Raw genomic sequence first — 22,307 nt, forward strand, 5'->3', positions numbered from 1 at the left:
GCGTCACTTACGTCATGCGAAGAGTAGTATGGTGGCTCACCCATCCCGAGCTCTTCTTAAAACCTTGATAGATCTCCAGGCACAAATCCGGGAGGCCTTCTTGCAAAAGACTACCAAATTGCTGCTCTATGCTAGACAACAATATTACGATAGAGCTAGTAAGCCTCATACCCTCCTGGCCCGCCAGTTGCGTGATCGACGAGAAAAGGGCTCGGCCTAAGCGTTGCGGCGCCCTGATGGGGCTATTGTATATGATCCCAGTAAAATTGCTCGTTTGTTCCATGCCTTCTACTCTGACTTATATTCCCTCCTGTCCCTTTAAACCCTTCGGCACGCGCTACACTTCTGCAGGACTTTCTGGCCTCCTGTTGCTTACCTACGCTTTCATTCGCTGACCTTGCCTGCCTTAACAAGTCCATCACGGTTGATGAGGCTTCTGAACTCCGCCAGGAGCTACCTAATGGGAAGTCTCATGGCCCAGATGGTCTTATTTGTACTACAAGGTGTTTGGGGTGGAATTGGTTCCACACCTTGTCCCTTTATTTTGGATTTCATTGCAGATGAGGCCATCCCAGACTCCCTCTTGCACTCTTATCCCGAAACCGGGTAAAGACTCTCTTGATTGTAGAAACTGTAGGCCCATCTCACTTTTGAATACAGATCTTAAGCTGTTTATCAAGCTTCTTGCATCTAGACTAAATACTTTTCTTCCCTCCTTGGTCCATAAGGATCAAGTAGATTTTGTCCCTTGCCGCCAGGATGGCGATAATACTAGAACTATTGATCTTATTGACCTGACTTCGTGGTCATACTTGGAGCTCTTGGTACTCAGCTTGGATGCAGAAAAGGCGTTTGATCGCCTAGGCTGGCCCTTCCTGTTTGAGGCCTTGACCTTTTATGGTTTACGGGGTCCTTTTTTCTCGGCAATCAAGAGCCCTTATTCGACTCCTTCAGCCACTGTTAAGCTTCCCCACGCCCCCCAGTTTCGCTTACATAATAGTACTTGGCAGGGGTGCCCATTGTCTCCCCTCCTTTTTGTCCTTTACATCGAGTCTTTGGCAGCAGCCATTTGTCTGAACCCCAATACCTTGGGGGTTTGTGTACGTGATCGGGAGTTTAAGCTTTCGCTGTTTGCAGATGATATCTCCCTTCCCAACCGCCATGCTCTCCTCTCTCGCTTTGGGCGTCAGTCTGGTTACAAGATTAATACCTCTAAGACGGAGGCTTTGCCTATCCGTATTCCCCCTTCTAGCTTGGCTTGCCTTCAGGTTACTTTTAGGTACACATGGCAGTTCTCCTCACTGACTTACCTAGGCATATATTTCACAGGGTCCTTCTCCCAAATATATCAAGCAAATTTCCCCCAATTTACAGGCATATTCAGGCCCTTCTTACTAAGTAGTGGGGATTGCCTCTGTCCATTTTCGGTTGCATTACCGCGTTCAAGATGACTGTCTTACCTACGGTAAGTTGCTTTATCTGTTTGAGACCATCCCGATACCGGGATGGTCTCAAACAGGATTGTGCATTGCAGGGTACACTTCTTTGGTTTGTGTGGGCCAGAGGTAGATACAGGCTCTCTAGAAAGCTTATGATGACTCTCAGGTTCCGGCCTTGTCCACTCTCCACGCCTACTCCTAATGGATGAAGATAGAGAAATTGTGGTTCACCCCACAGCATCCTAGCTCTTTGATTCGGCCCAAAACCTAAATAATTGGGTACTCTATGCTACAATTCAAGGAACTATCAGTAATTTAGCATGAAAATAAAATATAACTTTTATTGATTTCAGCTTAAAAAGAAGTATTACTAAAAAAAGAAGTGAGGGAAGAGTTCACACTTGCATCAGGCATTCCATCATTTGGGTCTCCTAGGAGATCGCATTGACAGAGAGGCCACTCACAGAGTCCGCCAGGTTTTCGTGCAAGACTTTTCTCTCTGCCAATTTTCAGTGTAATCTACAGTGCTGGCCAAAAGTATTAGCATCCATGCAATTCTGTCAGATAATACTCATTTTCTTCCAGAAAATGATTGCAATCACAAATTCTTTGGCATTATTATCTTCATTTAATTTGTCTTCAATGGAAAACCACAAAAAGAATTGTCAAAAAGCCAAATTGGATATAAATCCACACCATACATAAAAAAGGGGGTGGACAAAAGTATTGGCACTGTTTGAAAAATCATGTGATGCTTCTCTAATTTGTGTAATTAACAGCACCTGTTACTTAACTGAGGCACCTAACAGGTGGTGGCAATAACTAAATCACACTTGCAGCCAGTTGAAATGGATTAAAGTTGACTAAACCTCTGTCCTTGTGTGTACCACATTGAGCATGGAGAAAAGAAAGAAGACCAAAGAACTGTCTGAGGACTTGAGAAGCAAAATTGTGAGGAAGCATGAGCAATCTCAAGGCTACAAGTCCATCTCCAAAGACCTGAATGTTCCTGTGTCTACCGTGCGCAGTGCCATCAAGAAGTTTAAAGCCCATGGCACTGTGGCTAACCTCCCTAGATGTGGACGGAAAAGAAAAATTGACGAGAGATTTCAACGCAAGATTGTGCGGATGGTGGATAAAGAACCTCGACTAACATCCAAACAAGTTTAAGCTGCCCTGCAGTCCGAGGGTCCGAGTGTCAACCCGTACTATCCGTCGGCGTCTGAATGAAAAGGGACTGTATGGTAGGATACCCAGGAAGACCCCACTTCTTACCCAGAGACATAAAAAAGCCAGGCTGGAGTTTGCCAAAACTTACCTGAGAAAGCCAAAAATGTTTTGGAAGAATGTTCTCTGGTCAGATGAGACAAAAGTAGAGCTTTTTGGGAAAAGGCATCAACATAGAGTTTACAGGAAAAAAAAAAAAGAGGCCTTCAAAGAAAAGAACACGGTCCCTACAGTCAAACATGGCGGAGGTTCCCTGATGTTTTGGGGTTGCTTTGCTGCCTCTGGCACTGGACTGCTTGACCATGTGCATGGAATTATGAAGTCTGAAGACTACCAACAAGTTTTGCAGCATAATTGGACCCAATGTGAGAAAGCTGGGTCTCCCTCAGAGGTCATGGGTCTTCCAGCAGAACAATGACCCAAAACACACCTCAAAAAGCACTAGAAAATGGTTTGAGAGAAAGCACTGGAGACTTCTAAAGTGGCCAGCAATGAGTCCAGACCTGAATCCCATAGAACACCTGTGGAGAGATCTCAAATTGGCAGTTTGGAGAAGGCCCCCTTCAAACCTCAGGGACCTGGAGCAGTTTACCAAAGAAGAATGGTCTAAAATTCCAGCAGAGCATTGTAAGAAACTCATTGATGGTTGCCGGAAGCGGTTGTTCGCAGTTATTTTATCTAAAGGTTGTGCTACCAAGTATTAGGCTGAGGGTGCCAATACTTTTGTCTGGCCCATTTTTGGAGTTTTGTGTAAAATGATCAATGATTTGACTTTTTTTTCATTCTCTTTTGTGTTTTTTCATTGCAAGCAAAATAAATGAAGATATTAATACCAAAGAGTTTGTGCTTGCAATCATTTTCTGGAAGAACATGAGTATTATCAGACAGAATTGCAGGGGCGCCAATACTTTTGGCCAACACTGTACAGCACTCTCCTATGGAGAATCTTACACTGTTGTGAATGAGTGTATTAGACACATTATGGAAAATCTACTATCACAGGTATGCAAGAAATCTCTGGTAGAAGTGGTGCATATTTAGCACAGAGACCTAATTTGCGCCAAAGATGAGCCAATTTGTAGGTTATACTATTTTACACATCTGGCTGATGAAGATTTCAATTCTGTCATATGAACCTCCTGATATGCGTCAGATTTATTTACGGGGTCCATGAGGGAACTAATTACAACTCTAGTAGGGAACGCCAATCTTACCCCCACCACCACACACATTGACTGTGCCCCTTAACAAAACACAAATGGTGAAAAGTATGATCTGGGTTGAGTCAGAATGCCATGTGGTTTTGTATGTTCGAAGTGCTAGTTTTTACATTTTTTTTTAGTGAACACTATGGTGGTTGCTGAAGATTCATTGTAATATGAGGGTGCAGCTAACTTCCTCTCGCTGTATTTTTTACATGACTCACAAAAAATAACCACAAATGGAGTAAACTCATATTAATGTTCCTGTTCTCTACATAACATGCAGAAGCCTAGTACCATCCATAGTGTTTCGGGGGGGGCGGAGTGTTGCTAGATTTGATACTCTATTTAGAACTCAAAATCGAAAGGCTGCCTTTGTGATCATAAAATCATACTGATTAAATATATCTTTTACACTAAACCTTACCAATACTAACCCCCTTGTAATTTTTCCAGCCCCTGACAGTAAAGTAATTAACACATTAGTTGCTCATACTAACAGCACAGAGGCCTATAGAAAAAAAAGACATTACGGCTCCTGGCTGTAAAAATCAAAAGTGTCAAATCCCGTTTTTTTTTCTCTGTTTCATCTCTGATAAAAATCTGAATAAAAAATTATCAAAACAACAGACATTCCACAAAATAGAATAACTAGTAGGGTTGAGCCGATCTTGAAATTTCAGGATCGTTTTCAAAATCCGATTTCCGATCATTTTCCATGTCAACCCGATTTCGATCCTAATGCAAATCAATGGGATTTTTTTTTAATGATCGAATTTTAAAAACGATCCTACTCACTACACAGCATGGAGTCCAAAAATTGAACGCTTCAATTTCTGGACTCCATGCTGTGTAATCATTAAAAAAAAAATCCCCTGGCTACTTAGTCCCCCCTGGTGTCCGCTTACCTACACATATCTGCTGCCGCTCCCCGTTCTTCTTGCTCCACTTCTCTCTCCTTCACATGCCTTCAGAGCGCCGTGCACGCCCCCGCCTCCCAGTGTTAGAGATGCTGGGAGTAGGCGGGGCTTGTTGTGGCTTAGGAGAGTGTGGGCAGGTACAGGGCAGGGAGACATGAGTGCATCACTCACGTCTTCCCTCCCAGTACCCGCCCACATTCTCCTAAGCCACAAGCCCCGCCTTCTGCCATCTCTAACACTAGCCTGGGAGGCAGGGGCGTGCACGGTGCTCTGAAGGCATGTGAAGGAGAGAGAAAAGGAACAAGAAGAACGGGTAGTGATAGCGGATCTGTGCAGGTAAGTAGAGCGATCGGAATTCCGTTCCCAATCTTTTTTTAGGTGGGATTGGAATCCGATTGCGAAATTAACTCGATCGCCGATTGGGATCCGATCTTTTCCGATCCCTCAACCCTAATAACTAGAAAATACACCTGGCACCACCAAAAAAAGTTGCCCTATGTATCCACGTACACAGAAGATAGATAAAAAAAAAATTGCAACATTTTGGATTTCTCAAGGAATTAAAATGTAAATGAAACTATATATTTTTGTGTATCCATGGAAACATACCGAAACATAGAATACAGATGACGTCATTTTGGCTGCATAGTGGACGCCGTAAAAATGAAACCTAAAAGAAAGTCGAACAAATGCACTCTCTCCCAATTCCCCTCCATTCAGAATTTTTTTCCCACCTTCTCATTACATTTCATAGGACAAATTATTCATTCTTCATAATGGTACCATTTAAGCTCTCATATGGCTCTGAACGGGGGGAAAAAATAAAATAAAAAAACATTATGGTGTTTGGAAGGAGAGTCAAAAATTGAAAACGGCCTATAAACTAATGTGTATGGCCAACATTCCACTATTGCTAGGAAGTGGGGAGAGCATGATCATAGACACTTCCGATGTCTCGGACCTCAGTCACTCAGCATGAGAACAGATAGTTGCTCACAACGGCATTGAAAAACCTGATACCCATTTGCGCAAAACAAGGTGCAGTTTATACTGCTGTGGAACTGAATACAGCATGGATTACCACTGAAAACAATATGTGGTGGAACAGTCTTCAAGCGGATTTTGACTGTGTAAGCCTCAAAAAACAGCTACATTGTTTCAAGTTTTTTTTTTTTTTTTATTTCGAATTCAGTGCATTTCTTCTGGCATCTCAGTCATTTCTTTGGTATTTGGAGCATTCTTTTCTGCTTCAACATTGGGCAGACCACTTCCCCCACTAGCTGAAAAAAAATAATGTGGGAATTTTTCAAGCATAAAACCGCTGCAATAGAAGTTTATACCGTCAAAAACATGTACAGATTTGAAATAAATTTGGAGGAAATATCTTAGGTTGGGAACACAAATATTAGTAAACGTGGGCCATTGTCTTTAGTGAGATAACACCATTTACCCCTCTAATAAGAAGGCCCACACTTGCCAGGTATGATCTCAAAGGGTTTGTCCAGGGACTATATTCATCTACGCATTTGTTAAAGCGGACACAAGGTTCCAAAATAGTTCCAACCTTGTGTCATGAGACCAGGACCAGCACGTTGCTCCTCCTAATAACTAATTTTCAGAGAGGTCACTCATGGGGCGTTCACACTTGCACTCATGTCCGCCTATTGGGTCTCTGTCCTATTCCCCAGGGAAACTGGATAGGGGACGGCCTACCGGCGGTCAGTTTTAAAAGTAAACCACCGAATGGTTTTAAAAGCAAACCACCGGTGACTGTATGCAGCCTCTCCGCGGGGAAACCATTTATTTATTTTTGGCATGACACAAAGTCGGACATGCAGGACTTTTGTGTCTGGCCAAAATAAACCTGTTTCCCTGCGGAGAGGCTGCGCATGGACACCAGCGGTTTGCTTTTAAAACCCACTCAAATGAATGGGTTTTAAAACTGACTACTGGGAAGCCGTGCCCTATAGTTTCTCTGGGGAATAGGAAGGAGACCCGGCAGACAGACCTGGGCACAAGTGTGACCGCCCCCTTACCTGTGCTATGGCCGCTGGCTGACTATAGTAAAACCCTCCGCCATAGCAAGGTTAACTGGTGTGAACATTGGTTTGGAAGGAAGCGGCAGAGGAACCTGGGAATGGAGTCGGTTCCAAGCCTATAACCTAAGGGTGGAGCCAGTCCTGACCCCTTGAGTCCAGTTAAAAAAACTGCATGGATGAGGTAAGGAAAAATTAAGTCTATGGGCCCCCCTTGAAAGTCTACATTACTTCTAACATATGTAAAATATGTCCATGTTCATACCACATCCGACAATACACATTTAAAAAAAAAAGTAGTCCAAATACTTTGGTCAACAGACTCCCCCTCCAAAACAAGCGAGCAACAAAGCTATTCTGTAGAACAATGTGCCAGAAGTACAGTCCCCTCAGCAATAACATGTACTTGTTTCCTCAAAAGTCCCCTCAGCAATAACATGTACTTGTCTCCTCAGAAGCCCCCACAGCCCGCACTATCGCGCCACGCTACCACACGGTAGAACCAAGCGGAAGTCTCGCGATTCTTCCCGAGCAGCTCGTCTTTGCCTGTGATAGGCGCGTGTCAGCATAAGCTGCCCAGAGACAGGAGCCACTGACACAACAGGCACAACGAGGTCCAGACCGCGGGAGCGCGCCAACCAGGCTCCACCCACCCTAGAACGCCGACCACATACGTATTGACGTCAGTAGCACGTCGTCTGTATTTAAGAGGTCGGCCCGGCTCGCCCGGGCGTTCAGTTGGGAGCAGCCTCTCGTACTGTGCGCGTCGCCAGTGATCAGCATTAGATTGAAGTACTAGCGATAAATTTACCATTTTTTTATAAGTTTCATTTTTTTGTTAGTCAGAAACGTAACCAAGCTCGAGAATTGTGAGGCCGTCGTTGTGTTCGTCACCCCCGTTACTTTCCTATCACAACGTACCGACCAATTTCCTGCTCGAGGGATCCCGGCCTTCTTATCGTTTAGTTATGAGTCATGTGGCCGTCGAAAATGTTCACGGTCTAGACCAGCAGGTAAGTGTATGTACGTGTGGGGGATGGGGGGTGCGCGCTGGCGAAGTAGACAATGGCGGCCTAGTCTGGCAGTGAGCGCCTGTGTACGCAGTTATATAACTCTCCCTCCCTAGATTGTGGGCCTTACTGAGGGTGGGCAGCCTTCACTCCCGCGAGGTCCTGTGGCCGGGAGATTACGTGCCGGGGATTACATCAGAGTCAGGCTTGTGCTCCGGGTGCGTCATCGGGGCCGGGTGTGGGGTTCGGGGCCTGGCGGGGTGATGACGCACTCTCGTTAGCGAGGATCGAGTTTCGGTTCCTTCCCTTTCGGTCATCCGGGTTTCTAGCTGTATAACTGGGGTGTCGGGCTGTGATGTGGACGGTGAGGCCTGCTTGTCGCATCTTCACAATGGCGGCCTTTGTGAGAGGAAAGGGGGAGGGGGAAGACACGCAGCCGGCTTACTTGGCTCGGCCCTCCGTGTACTGCGCGATCCTGTGTGGCGGCATCTCACTGCTCTCTATGTAAGTGAGTGAGGGCGATCGTTGTGGCCTATACAGTTATAAACTCCCACATTCTCCAGTGAGTCCTTGAACACGTGGTATGGAGGACCCTCCTGCCCTTACAAGGCACCCTAGTGTGCGGTCTCCAGGCTGGCACGTCTCGATCCCTGCGGGATGCCTGACCTAGTTTTCTAAGTGTTTGTGTGCACAGGCTCGCTTGCCATAAGCAGTAACTTTATTCAAAGGGCATGGAATCAGAATCTGGCCGTATAAATATTGATTGATGCCTCAGTTGTAATGGCAGACGTCAGGTCTCCTGTACACTTCAAAGGGATTCCAGGAAAAACTTTTTCAATCACTGCCGGACTCAGCCTTTGCCTACTTTTTCTTGAGGGGGAGGGGAGTGTAAGAGGGGCTGTACTCTAAAATAAGGCCACGCCTTCCTGTCTATTCACTGTCAATCCAGCACAATGTCTTGAAGCTTATTGCCAGTCTTGTTTACAGGCCCTGTGGTTGGCATGTAACTGCAGTAACCTATTGATGTTGTGCTGGACTACTGGCATCACTGCTTTTGTGGGTTGGCTGATAAAAGGGGTTAAATACATGCTGCTTTTCACAGCTAATTTTTTTTTCATATATATCTAAAATATATATATTATATAATGTATGTATATAATAAAATATATATCTATATAATATCTGTTCTTTGCATCTTTTAATGCAGATCCACTGGTTCTGAGCAGTTGAATTTTTATTCTCCATATGTCCCCTATTCTTAAGCAATCAGTTCAGTTTCTGTCTGATATACTAAATAGTCTGTCAAATGGGTGGTCTTAGGGAAGTTGTTGATTCTGGTGTGCTCCTGAGTTCTGATTGAGCAATGTCAGAGTGCTCTGAGTTGTACCCCTTTCTTGCTCCTGAGACCTCTAACACACTGGGCACCAAAACTAACTGGAAAGATTAGAGCGATAGAAGTAGGGAAGAAAAACTGTACCCTGCGAGTTGTCTAAAGCTGCTGCAGGACTCCCAGTACCACTTGTCGTCCATCACGTCACGTTCACTTATCTTGTGGCTTGTTCGCACAGCAGTCCCGTCCAGGTGTTTGGGTTGTACTGGCTGGGGGCCTAGGTGTTGGACTCCTGTCCATCTTTAGTTGATCACTTTTATACTAAGGGTAGGTTATCCTTTACTTCATATGAGAAACCCCTCTAAAGGATGCAAGGAGCTGAAGTTAGTAAAGTCTTAAAGGGATTGGCTTATTAGAGCCTCTTCTCAACTCTCCATAGTATGGAACCTTGTGTTATGTGGGGATTTAACCATTGGGTCCCCTGCAATATTAATAGATGTTCTATTTCCCTCTGTATGAAGAGTGACACAAATTTGTGCTGTACTGCATTTATCACCATATGGGACTGCCAAAGATGGCAGAGTCCTGTTAACTGTCTCCCCACAGATATAAATGGTGTACATGGCCATCACTTGTGCTCTGGACTATTAGAGGGCGACGGATGTATGTATATGAGGACAATTGTCTTTATTGGGACTCTGTTTGCATTGTAGTGTTCTGTAACTGTGCTCTAGTATCTGGATTGTTATAGGAAATCTTATAAGATGTTTGCAGATAAGAATTGTACTTTGCCATTTAATTGAGGATTATGGGGTTTGAACAGTATTTCTGGACTTTTATTTTCATTTTTATTACGAGCAAGAGTTGTGGTTACTACGTTCTGTAAAACTCCACCCACTGAAGGCATTATGTCATTGAAATTCTGTGGTGTTTGGCAAGGTAGCAACTTTGCTAAAGCATCTTTTGTTGGCATGCCTCCATTTTGTCTTTCGTAACATCTTGCTGGTGCCTTGGCTGCAGTACCACATGTAGCCAGAAGATGTCTTGCGTACACTGTGTATACTGCCTTGCATGCATCAAGGAACTACGCAATGTTTAGTATGCTCGAGGAACAACTTTCATGGTACCATAGTATAATATATGTGGCTTTATTTCTGATATACGTAAGTAACAATATCTTTCTCTTCATCAGTTTGCTGGGCTAGACTTGAATTCAGCTGACGCTCAAAGTGGTGGTGGCTCTGCGACTAGTAAGTATACGTGATGTTGATTCATGTATAAGTCAGTTGTGTTCTTTACATTACCTAAACGTTTTTTTTTTCCCCCTCTATCTATAGAAGGACGTTATATCCCCCCTCACTTGCGAAACAAAGAAGCTTCAAGAAATGGTAAGTGTCTTCATCCGGTCGGGTGCAGTTTGTATAAAATTGCACTTGAGATCTTACTTTGCGTACATTAGTCGCTGCAAATGACTTAATGTATGAGGCAGAATCTTGTAGGTGTTTGCTTACACCTACTTCAATGTCACCAATATGTAACGACTGGGAAATTACTGTGCAAAATTTGAGGGGTTAGCAGTCCAAAAATTACACAGGAGGTTTCTATAATCAGTTTTAGACACAGAACTAACTTTTACACCCTGTTCAGCTGTCTGTAAACTATAAAGAGGCTGGCGAACTTGTTCTGAAAGATGTATTATCGTGTAGGTTATCCAAGGTGTCAGTATCCAGCTGTAGATGTGTATAAGGGCTACGGTGATTGGTGGTCCCAAAGGAATGGTACGGTTGGTTACCTGTCTTGGTGTGTTGGCTGCACAATAGCTTGGCCTGCCTATAAGCTAGCCATTGAGCTGCCCGTGAATTGCAGTGGAATCTTAATTCAATTGCTCTTTGTTTAAAGCAATGTCTTCTGCACACTCCTGTGATACTGCAACTGTTCCACATGGCTTTGTGGCTAAATTATTTAATGGTTAGATGCTACCGTGATGAGAGCCTGCATTAATGCTCTGTTGGGTCTATTCACACTAGTACTTTAGATCACCATAAACTGCTAATGTGAATGCCCTCCCACTGCTGTGCTGTGGCCATGGACCGTGAAGACATGTTGTTTTGCCATAAACTTAAATACAATGTCAATTTGTAGAAAAACTACTTGTCAATACTGTTTTTGGCCAGAGCACATCTGATATGAGACTTTGGTCTTGTGATATTATGTGTTAAACAGACTCCAATGCAGGCTTGTTAGGATTTAATTTCCTAAATTGTAATCTTGTCATTTCCTTGGTTAGAAGTGATTGGTTCCATCGGTATAATAAACTCAGCTATATCTTCACATGTGGGAATCTGGCAGCAATAAAATAATTCACTAATGTGCATGTAATATGCATTACACTGGGGGTTTGTCAGCTTGCTTTAGCTTGCTTTTAGACACTAGTTATAACTGGTTGGTTTGGGTGACTATTCTCAACACAAGTTGCTATAGACAGGCAGTTTTCCATCAACACCACCTAAATAGCATCTTATTCCCTCCACAAGATTCAGGATGGGACTCTGGTCGTGGAGGAAATGGCTATATAAATGGGACTCATGATGACCGTGATGGTCGTATGAATGGATATGGAAACAGAGGTTCTGGTCGCACTGATAGAGGTAAATTTACCATGTGATTTTATTTTTTTTTCTCCAATTAAGTTTAATTGTAATGTGTGGCTTTATTAGCAACGTATAGTTGATGATGCAAGAACAGTAATGGTGCAGCCCCTTATACTGATCGCTGGGTGTCCTGGAGGTTGGTCCCTCCCTGATGGGACCAGAGCTGTGGCGTCAGAATCGGGACAAATTTTGGGTGCAGTCCGAAAAGTTGCCGTGGGTTTAAAATGGTTTATTTTAACTATACTGTTATCAATATTGCATAAGATTGTTGCATATTTTTTGAGTCAAAACATCAGGGAACACTATTAGGCTAAGGCCCCATGTGACGTCCCATGGTAAAACTGCGGCGGACACGTATTGCAGTTCTTCCTAGAGCGCATTGCACAGAAAGTTTGCAGAGGTTTCCCCTATAGGGAAACTGCCAGTGATTCCGTATGTATAATTGACATGCTAGGATTTCCAAAATCACCACTATTTTGGATATTGCAATGTGTCTGCTGCACATATTTTTTCCACCAAGTGGGGATAGGAGTTTCTAAAATTCCAGTGTTTCAGCTTCAGGCAAACCACAGAATCATATGAGGCCCAGCCCAAAGGCTCTCTCCAGTATGGATGTTTTTAGGATAGATCAAAGTTACTTCTAACTTCCATGTCCTTCCATAATAAATTTGCTTTCTTTTGACTGCTGTTTCTCACTTTTTAGGATTTTATGACAGAGATAATTCTGGGTGGAATTCTGGTAGAGACAAAGATGCTTACAGCAGTTTTGGATCACGGGGTGACCGTGGCAGACCTAGTCTATTTAATGACAGAGGTAGTGGGGCACGGAGGTGAGTGCTTTACCAAGGAATCATGCTAGAATGGTTTAAAATATCCTTCGAATCACATCTTGTGTGCACATGTAGGATGCATCTGTATTGTTTGTGACTAGTATTTACATTTAAGCCTTGTGTTAAATATAAAATGCCTCCAAATCCAAAATTGCAAGTTGTGAGCTTCTAAGCTATTTTTGTGCTGTCATTAAAGGGGGTTTCTGAAGTTGGGTTTTTCTGTTTTGTTTTTTTTTTTTTGTTTTCTAATGGAAAATAACTGTCCTGAAAAGCCCCTTTAATGGTCTGAAGTCCAGGTTCACTTCATTTTTATGCATGTGTATTAGATGTAGTTTGAGTAGTAATCTGTCTTTTAAGGACATAAGAAAAAGGTAATGTGATTTAAATTATTTCCAAATTTTCCCAAAGTATCCAGTTTTCAAGATGCTTCAAGTGTATGCAAATAAATTTGGTTGTGCTTTCAGACTTTGTTTACTGTTTTACACATTGCATCTTGGTTTCTGGGCCTTTCTTGCTATCTCTAAATTGTATTAGTTTTTTTCCCCCCAATTTTAACCTTATTTGCATGCAATTTATTTTGCAGGAGTCGCAAAACTTCACGTTTTGTTTAGCTGTGCTGTCTGAAGGTTCACCAGAATATTGGTTTTAGGATAATGCTTTTCTAGGCAACTTGCTTTTTTGGTTTGCTGGCACCTTTTATTTAATATAAAGTGTATAGTTTAATCCTGTCTGCCATGGGAGGGGGTTATATTTAATGGTTGTTAAATACCTTGTGTTTTGTGCACACAAGTAAAGGGAGATCTCTTTCCACAACCAATAAACCTGAGGGGTAGTCCTGTGTGCCGTTCTCGCACCATGGCAGCAAGGGCATAAACTGATAAAGGACCTACTGCGCCTCAGGTAAGCTTTCAGTACACCAAAAGATCAGTCTGCAGTGTATGATGGAGGACCTTTTCTAACTATTTTAGTATATTCTGAGACTGCAATAAAGACAAGTCCACACAGGAGAGAAGTTTTGCAACAAGTTTACCATGTATTTCATCCCTGCTACTAGGGCTGGACAATCATGACCGAAATCAAAATCCTAATTAACGTATATTCAAGAAAATATTCAATTAGCGAACAATTGCTTTAGGATACTCCCCTATTTACATTAAAACCACTTTTCTATACCATTCTTAGTGTAGTTAGTGACACATTCTTTAGCTAATGGCAGTGTCAAACAAGATTATATGGATGGAAATTGATATAATCTGTGAGCAAGTTCATATTGTGTGGTCTGTTCTATTTATTGCCCAGCCCTACCTTCTACATTGAGTCATGAATCTGCAGTGAAAATCTATAGCATAAGTTGATATATTGCAGGTTTTAAAATCTGCACCACATGGTTTTATCCATACTGAAAAATTCTACAGCATGTGGATGAAATCCATAAATCGTCTCATAGGGTAATTTGCTGCAAGTCTTACCTGTGTAAATTCACAGGTAAAATCTGTAGTAATTTGATCCTGTTTGGATTTACCCTTGTTGAGCTTATTTAATATTCCAAGAGAGGGACACAAACTCTTTTATTGTGCACTATGTAGATCTGATGACCGTCGTACAGATGGCTATGATGGCATGGGGAATCGCAGTGACAGAGGTGGTTTTGGTAGATTCGATCGTGGCAGCAGTCGTTGGACAGATGAGCGAAATGAAGAAGATGACTGGTCAAAGCCTCTTGCTCCCAATGACCGCATAGAACAGTGAGTATCAATGCACGTGGCCTAGTTCTGCCTCTTTTTGATAGGGACTTTGTTTCCTAATTACTTTTTATCTATTTCAACAGAGAACTCTTCTCTGGAAGCAATACTGGCATAAACTTTGAGAAGTATGATGACATTCCAGTGGAAGCAACAGGCACAAACTGTCCTCCCCACATAGAAAGTGTATGTATTTAGTGTGAAGTGCTAACATAACGTTCATGTGTCTAAATCTCTATTCTGTTGAATACAATTAAGCTTTCTTCTCTGAATAATTTCATAGCTTTTTTTTTTATTTGCATGCCGAAATACAATGTTGTGCCTGCTGCCACCTACTCTGGCACAGGTTCATAGCTTGTTAGCCCCCAGCTCTGTCTTGCTGTGTGCAATGTTATGTCCATGGACAGAAGATGCTAAATGTTTTTGGGGGTTTTTTTTGTCACCAAAGTTCCACGATGTCATCATGGGAGAGATTATTATGGGAAACATTCAGCTGACGCGCTACACAAGGCCCACTCCAGTGCAGAAGCATGCAATCCCAATTATCATAGAGAAGCGAGACTTGATGGCTTGTGCACAGACAGGTAAGTTTTGTGAATATTAAAGGACACCAATTAATAAAGTAAAATTGTTACATTGTAAACACTCAATCCAACTTGGAATGTATTTTTATTAAAATTAGTGTGTATATACACTACTCATACGCCAATTGATCTTGGGAATCCCATGCTTTCAGGTTCTGGAAAAACAGCAGCCTTCTTGCTCCCTATCCTAAGTCAAATATATGCAGACGGTCCTGGTGAAGCCATGAAGCACTTAAAGGTACTTTTTCTAAAACTACAAGCATGTGATGGTTCGACATGTCTAGGTGGGTTGTTAATCGGCTTTTATAATTTGCCTTTCAGGATAATGGAAGATATGGAAGACGCAAACAGTTTCCATTGTCTCTTGTTTTGGCTCCCACAAGGGAACTGGCAGTACAAATCTATGAAGAAGCCAGAAAGGTATGCCGATTCACCACCTTCTCCTTGCACTTAAGACATTCTAAAATTTGAGCCATTTATAGCTATTTTTTTCCCCCTCTCCCTACTAGTTTGCGTATAGGTCCAGAGTTCGACCATGTGTTGTGTATGGTGGTGCTGACATTGGCCAGCAGATTAGAGACTTGGAACGAGGTTGTCATTTGCTTGTGGCCACACCTGGTCGTCTCGTTGATATGATGGAACGTGGGAAAATTGGCTTGGACTGTTGCAAGTATGTCAGTTACTTGTTGGTGTGTTGGGGTTTTTTTTGTTTTTTTTCTGATTTTAGTTTTGCTTTAGCATATTCAGCTTATTGTTCTAACTAAGTCATGGTGTTTTTTTGTTTTTTGTTGTTTTTTTTTTAAACTTTTTCTTTCCTTAGGTATCTTGTATTGGATGAAGCTGATAGAATGCTTGACATGGGATTTGAGCCTCAGATTAGGCGAATTGTTGAGCAAGACACCATGCCTCCCAAGGGTGTTCGTCAAACAATGATGTTTAGTGCTACTTTCCCCAAAGAAATCCAGGTACTGATAAAATGCCATAACTGGACTTGTTCTATTACCCAAAAATAAAAACTTAACATTTCAATTTCTTATTCTTTCTTCCTCAAGATTCTTGCACGAGACTTCCTAGATGAATACATTTTCTTGGCAGTAGGCAGAGTAGGATCCACATCTGAAAACATTACACAGAAAGTAGTGTGGGTAGAAGAAATGGATAAACGATCCTTTTTACTGGATCTTCTCAATGCAACAGGTAAGCTACAAGCCTTTGAATGCAGGCAGACTTACTATTTCAAGTAAATGGTTCTCAGATTAAGTGCCATTATACTGCTCACGCTAAAACTTATTTTTTTCAGGCAAGGATTCATTAACTCTGGTGTTTGTAGAAACTAAAAAGGGTGCTGATGCACTTGAAGACTTCCTTTACCATGAAGGTTATGCTTGTACAAGCATCCATGGAGACAGATCTCAAAGAGATCGAGAAGAAGCACTTCATCAGTTCCGATCTGGAAAAAGCCCAATCCTTGTGGCAACAGCAGTAAGCGCTTTATTTTGTGTGGCAGAATAACTCTGCATTTATATAAGTGCCTTCTCCATTCATTCATTCATTTTATTTATTTCAGGTAGCAGCACGAGGTCTTGATATTTCAAATGTCAAGCATGTTATAAACTTTGACCTGCCCAGTGACATTGAGGAATATGTACATAGAATAGGTCGTACAGGCCGTGTCGGTAATCTTGGTAAGTGTGGCAGTACTTTTGTTTTGGGTCAATTGTTAAGCACTAGGATGACTGACCGTCATTGTACAACTGAATATCACTAATAGCAGATATTTATCATTGTCTAATTTTCCCTATGTGGGTAGTCTTTGTTATCAAGTGATGCCAAGTTTGTACCATACATAAAGAAAAAGTGTGGACCTTTTTCTTTCACACATTTTTGGGGTCATTTATGCAATTTTAACAGGACTTAATGTACCCTTTTTATCTCTAGTCTGACTAGTTTTTTGTTTGTCTTGTTTTTTTTAGGTCTTGCAACCTCCTTTTTCAATGAAAAGAACATTAATATAACAAAAGACCTACTTGACCTATTGGTAGAAGCAAAACAAGAGGTACCATCTTGGCTGGAGAACATGGCATATGAACAGCATCACAAGAGCAGCAGCAGAGGCCGGTCAAAGAGGTAAGATATTTTTGTGTTAAATAGCGTAATTACATATATGTTAAATAGTGTGTAATATACTTTTTCTCTCTCCACCTACCCTCTTCTGTAGTCGGTTTAGTGGTGGATTTGGTGCAAGAGACTATAGGCAGAGCAGTAGTGCAAGTAGCAGTTTTGGAAGCAGTCGTGGAGGCCGTAGCAGTGGTCATGGTGGCAGCCGAGGATTTGGAGGAGGTAAGTTTGTAACTTTCTAATTGTCGCACTATTTTGTGAAGGGGTTTATAACATTGTTACTCAGGCGTGTAGCGGTTTTCATTTTGCCTTCTAAGTCATGTCTTCATATTAAGGAATTTCTTAATTGTAATTATAGTTCTATGCTGTGGCCACTGTTTTCAGATATGTAGCTTATGTAGGGTTTTTGTTTGTTTTTTGGGGGGGGCTTGTTTCTGGTAGCAGTGGCCTACCTAATGAGTAGTGGTCTTTGACTGCATTCGTAGGTTAAACAAAAAGTGACTGTTTTTGTGTGTGTGTGTGGGGGGGGGAGAGTTCATTTTCCATTCAAGAAATAATGCAGTCTCCCTGTATATGTATAGGTTTTTGTTTGACCTCCCATGAAATTAGGAGATTGTAAAGGAAAAGGTCTTGTTCGTCATTCATAAAACTCTTGTTTTGGCTTTCTCATCACAGGTGGATATGGCGGCTTCTATAACAGTGATGGCTATGGTGGGAACTATGGTGGCAGCTCCCAAGTTGACTGGTGGGGCAACTAAATACTCTGCAGCAAAAAAATGACTCAACCAAATCGCTAATATGGAAACCACATGTGTAACTTTAGCCAGACTATACCTTGTGTAGCTTCAAGAACTTGTACATTACCAGCTGTGATTCTCCACCGAATTTTCTTTTTTCAAGGGAGCTCTGGGCCATGAAGAAAAACAAACAATAGGAAAAATGAGAGACCTACTCTGATGGTGTTGGAAGATTTCATTGCTGTAGTGTTGGATTAATTCCCAAGTCCACCCCTTTCCCAACAACTGCATTTATTTTTGACTGAGGATAAATTTGTTTGTTAATGTACTGTGCCTTTAACTTTAGACAACTTTTTATTTTGATGTCCTGTTGGCTCAGTATTGCTCAAGATCTAAATTGTTACGAGAAAATAAATTTATTGAACTTGGGCGAAATCAAACCTTGGCACACAGGTGTGATACAACTCAAAACAGGAATCGCTTCATACATGCATTAAATATTACAAGGGAAAACAAACTCGTGCAGTCAGCCCGCATTAGGGTTTCTGTTAAGATTGCCTCCCGGAGGCCACAAAACCTTAACGCATATCAGAATGGCGCTTAATGTGGCAAACTGTACGAAGTTAAGTTCTGATTTGCTCACTCTATCCTGGAAAGGTACTTAGAACCTGAAGTCTTTTTAATAAGCCATTCCAGTCACATAGGTGTATGAGTGTTCATACACGTGAGGCACTGTTTTTCAGAGAACGCAATACAGCAATTCCTTTAACAATGTTTAGGCAGGAGAGTAACTTGTGAGCTAGCCAGCTATGGGCCAAACATTACAGGGAACGTTAAACTATCTGAAACTTGAAATAGTTTTTAGGAGGTATCATCATTAAATTAATTTAAGCCTGTCATGAGGAAAAAAATGGCAGAATGGCTGACCACAGCAGTTTGGGGTTCTGTGACAGGCCTGGCTGATTTTGGTCTAATAACGCATGCTAGTGTTAATGTTTTTTGGTCAAGAGGGAATGAACAGGAAGAATTATGCAGCAGGCTTTATTTTTAATGCAGATTCACATTACTCTGTTCAAGCTGCGTCGAGAGGTTATAAACATACTTGGCTTACAGTAGACTTTGTAAAATGGCTCCAGATGAGTAAATTGAAATCTTAAGATCTTTGGTGGAACAAATGTACATGACTGCACAAGGTGTAAAATCTGCTAATGTGTGCAGTTTAGTCAGTTTTAGTTGCATAGGTTTCCATTGTATTTAGTATGTCAATGCTAAATCTGGCCAAAGAGTAATTCCCACCTTTACACCTCTGCCACTTGAAATTTAGCTTACTATATGTAGTTGAATTCAAACAACTTTAGTGGCATAGGAATGGCAAAAAAAAAATCTAAAGTGCAATAGATTTTTACAAGTGTTTTGTGCCTTGCTCTAAGTCTTTTTGTAGGTGCACTTGACAGTATTGAGGTAATTGTTATGGTGCTATTTAAAATATAGGTGGCCCTTGTACATTTTTGCCCATAACTTTCTACAAAACTTCTTTTATTGCACATTCAGAGAATTTTTATATAAGTCTTGTGTACGTGTCCTTAACCTCAAATCTTCTTTTTGTCTCTTTGCAATGGCAAAAACACTGCTTGGAGTCTAGGGCAGGATTGAGACTTATTTGGGACCATGGGAGTGATAGATGGGGGAAGCAACTATTTTGCACACAATGGATTTCTAGATACTTTTTGCTGCTAGTTTTGTGTAATATTTATTGAACATTTTGACAAATATTTATTTTTGTAAGCCTAAGTGATTCTTTGAAAGCTTAAAGAAACTTGACCAAAAGACAGTACAAAAACACTGGCACTTGAATGTTGAATGTCAACGTATGCGTGAAATTATATATTTCGGGGTAGTGTGAGCTTTTAATGTTAAGTCATATTAAACTCTTAAGTCAAATTAAGCAGACCCAGTATTGGCTGAGCGGCCATAACGTTCTGGTGTAATTGAAATAAAATTGGCAATTTGAAATTAAACATGCCAAGGTTTTGATACACTTGTCTTAAGATATTAATGAAACACTTCAAAACACTGACGTGAAGTGTCCAGATTCTCAGATGTTTGTTGCGTGAGTTTTGTTTAGTTGTGTGGTTACTTTATTTTTTATTTCAGTGAATGTCTGGCACATTGCAATCCTCAAACATGTGGTTTATCTTTGTCATACTGAAAATTGGTGACTTGTGTCCTCAATGATTACATATTAGCAAGTAACTTTGGCAATACCTTTTTAACAAGAATAAGGTTCACTCATTTATATGCAAAGAATGGATTTGAACTTGCTAAATGTCAAGATTGACCCTCAAGTCGCTTTAGTTTAGACTTTGCTTATTGTACTAGTATAGATGCTTGGCACTGCATGTGCTGTGCATTACTGATTTTATTAAAATAAAAGTTGAATGGCAAACAATAAATGTCTCTGTTTTTCTCTGATTCCTGAATATAACTTTCTTCTTAGACACACTGGTGTAGATCTACTAAGCTATTGTAAGACTATCTAGCAGGGCTGTGGAGAAAAGTAGGATACATTCAGTTGAAATGTCTGGGGGGAAAAAACCCTGAAGTTTTCTTTACTCACTCAGACTCAAGCTTCAAAATAAAATTTAGTTTGTCTAAATGCATAGTTGTCCTTTGTGAAGGAGTTGTATGTGTAGCCTGCCTACTCCACAACTCTCCTCTCTAGTCAAACTGCGCATATATAAAATGTGTGTGTGTGTGTGTGTGTGTGTGTGTATATATATATATATATATATATATATATATATACACACACACATATAATATATATATCACCACTAGGTGGTGGAGTTTGCTAGTTAAATACTTAGTTTATAAACTGAACTTAGTATGTCTGCTGCCGCCCAGCAGACTTCAGAGCTTTTGTCTGTAGTGTCCCACATGACGTCCTGAAGCAAAAAGTGCTGTTGGAAAAACTGCAGTGGCAATGCATCACTGTTCTTCCCACAGCACTTTAGAGAGAGTTCACAAAGGTTTCCTCTGGAGACTTTGTTTCAATTATACCTATAGGGAAACTGCTGACTTTGGAAATCGTGGCATGTCCGCAGTGCAGTTTTTACTGCAAAGTGGCCATTGAATTTGCTAGAATCCCCTCAATTTTGCTCTTATTGTAAAATGCTGTGGGCAAATAGTGGCAAATTACACCACTTGGCCCCAGCCTAAAGGGCTTTTCAAGGTCTTTTAATATAGACGACCTATCCTGTAGGATAGGTGATCAATATGTATTTGGCAGGGTCTGGACCCTGCCTATGAGCTGTTGGAAACTGCTTCACAGGCCAGTGACTTAATGTTTTTTGGCCACATGGTCTATTTGCCACTTGGTCTCTTTCAAGTGATGCAATATCAAGCACAGCACTATACATTGTGTAAATAGTAAAGAGGTCCCAGCTCTCAGCCAGAGTGTCCTCTTTAAACAGCTGAGTGGTGGAGGTGTTGGGTACCTACTGATTTGATGTTGACAGGGATCCTGATGAGATAGAGCCCCAAAGAGCTGGGTGAGTAACATTCCCACCTAAATAAAGGTAATCCCTAGCTAACCCTGCCAGTACATCTATCCCTGTCGCACAGTCACATAGTTCAGTCTCATATGACCTGGATATTAAATCCACTATTCATATAAATTGGAGGTCATCTAATTTAGCCAACCAATTACTTTTTTTCCTTTTTTTTTTTTTTCTGTTTGTCGTAGTTCCTGTCCCACCTCCGCTGCGCAGTTATTGGTGCAAAGAAAGCGCCAGGGAAGGTGGGAGGGGATACGAATTTTTAGTGCGTTTGCCTCGTAGTATTGGATTGTAATCTAATACCTCGAACGGTCTGATATTCGATTGAACGCAGTTCGCTCATCTCTATTAATCACTAGATTTCCCCCCAACCACATCCACTCCACTCATACTTGCCATCCATGGCTTCTTCTGGCGAGACAGTTCCTCCCTCTGTACTGGCAGATTGCGCACTCTTCAAGCAGTGTGTACGCACTACTACCAGTAAATCACCTCCACTGCGCCAGGATCAGAGGAGATTCAACCTGACAGTTTGGAGGTTGGCCAGTTCCTATGGAAGGCTAGTGGACTGTCAGACAGTCTTGAGGATGCTCGCCTGTGCCAGGGCAGAGTCGACTAATAAAAATTTACCTCAGGATTGGGAATATCTTTAAATCCTGGTGTCTGGACCTTGGCATGGATTCCTCCAATCCCCTGGTGAGGGTGATCCTGGATTTTCTTCAGGATGGTCTAGACAAAGGGCTATCTGCTGCCATTTTGAAGGTGCATGTTGCCACTTCGCCTGTCTGGGGAGGCGTTTATCTCAACACTTTCTGGTGAGTGGTTTTCTCAAGGGAGCCATGAGGCTTAGACCCTCAGTCTCCATTCCTGTGCATCAGTGGGACCTGGGGACGGTCTTTTCGGCCCTCTGCAATCCTCCATCTA

The 22,307-nt window shown here is 41.8% G+C and overlaps 1 protein-coding gene across 3 annotated transcripts; it reads left to right on the plus strand.

Annotated features, from left to right (window-relative positions):
* Window positions 1–7,545: 7,545 nt before the first annotated feature.
* Window positions 7,546–20,279, plus strand: DDX3X (DEAD-box helicase 3 X-linked). Of its 3 annotated transcripts, none has more exons than XM_075263985.1 (19): window positions 7,546–7,837; window positions 10,357–10,414; window positions 10,502–10,552; window positions 10,871–10,951; window positions 11,705–11,812; window positions 12,519–12,645; window positions 14,232–14,390; window positions 14,474–14,573; window positions 14,836–14,971; window positions 15,124–15,209; window positions 15,293–15,391; window positions 15,481–15,641; window positions 15,792–15,936; window positions 16,024–16,168; window positions 16,272–16,453; window positions 16,539–16,656; window positions 16,945–17,098; window positions 17,190–17,311; window positions 17,765–20,279. In XM_075263985.1, the coding sequence occupies exons 1-19, from the start codon at window positions 7,793–7,795 to the stop codon at window positions 17,845–17,847; spliced, it is 2,160 nt and encodes a 719-aa protein (XP_075120086.1). In that variant the 5' UTR covers window positions 7,546–7,792; the 3' UTR covers window positions 17,848–20,279. The 3 variants fall into 3 exon arrangements, with proteins under 3 accessions (XP_075120086.1, XP_075120087.1, XP_075120088.1); XM_075263986.1 differs by having other exon boundaries at window positions 10,871–10,942; window positions 11,699–11,812; XM_075263987.1 differs by lacking the exon at window positions 10,871–10,951 and having other exon boundaries at window positions 11,699–11,812.
* The last annotated feature ends 2,028 nt before the right edge of the window (window positions 20,280–22,307 follow it).

The sequence above is a fragment of the Leptodactylus fuscus genome, chromosome 2, assembly GCF_031893055.1.
Source record: "Leptodactylus fuscus isolate aLepFus1 chromosome 2, aLepFus1.hap2, whole genome shotgun sequence".
NCBI classification, from domain to species: domain Eukaryota; kingdom Metazoa; phylum Chordata; class Amphibia; order Anura; family Leptodactylidae; genus Leptodactylus; species Leptodactylus fuscus.

Coding starts and splice junctions, on each gene's coding strand:
- DDX3X (XM_075263985.1), top strand. CDS start 7,793: ATGAGTCATGTGGCCGTCGAAAATGTTCACGGTCTAGACCAGCAG. Junction 14,972..15,123: donor GATGGCTTGTGCACAGACAG/GTAAGTTTTGTG, acceptor CCATGCTTTCAG/GTTCTGGAAAAACAGCAGCC. Junction 16,657..16,944: donor AGGCCGTGTCGGTAATCTTG/GTAAGTGTGGCA, acceptor TGTTTTTTTTAG/GTCTTGCAACCTCCTTTTTC.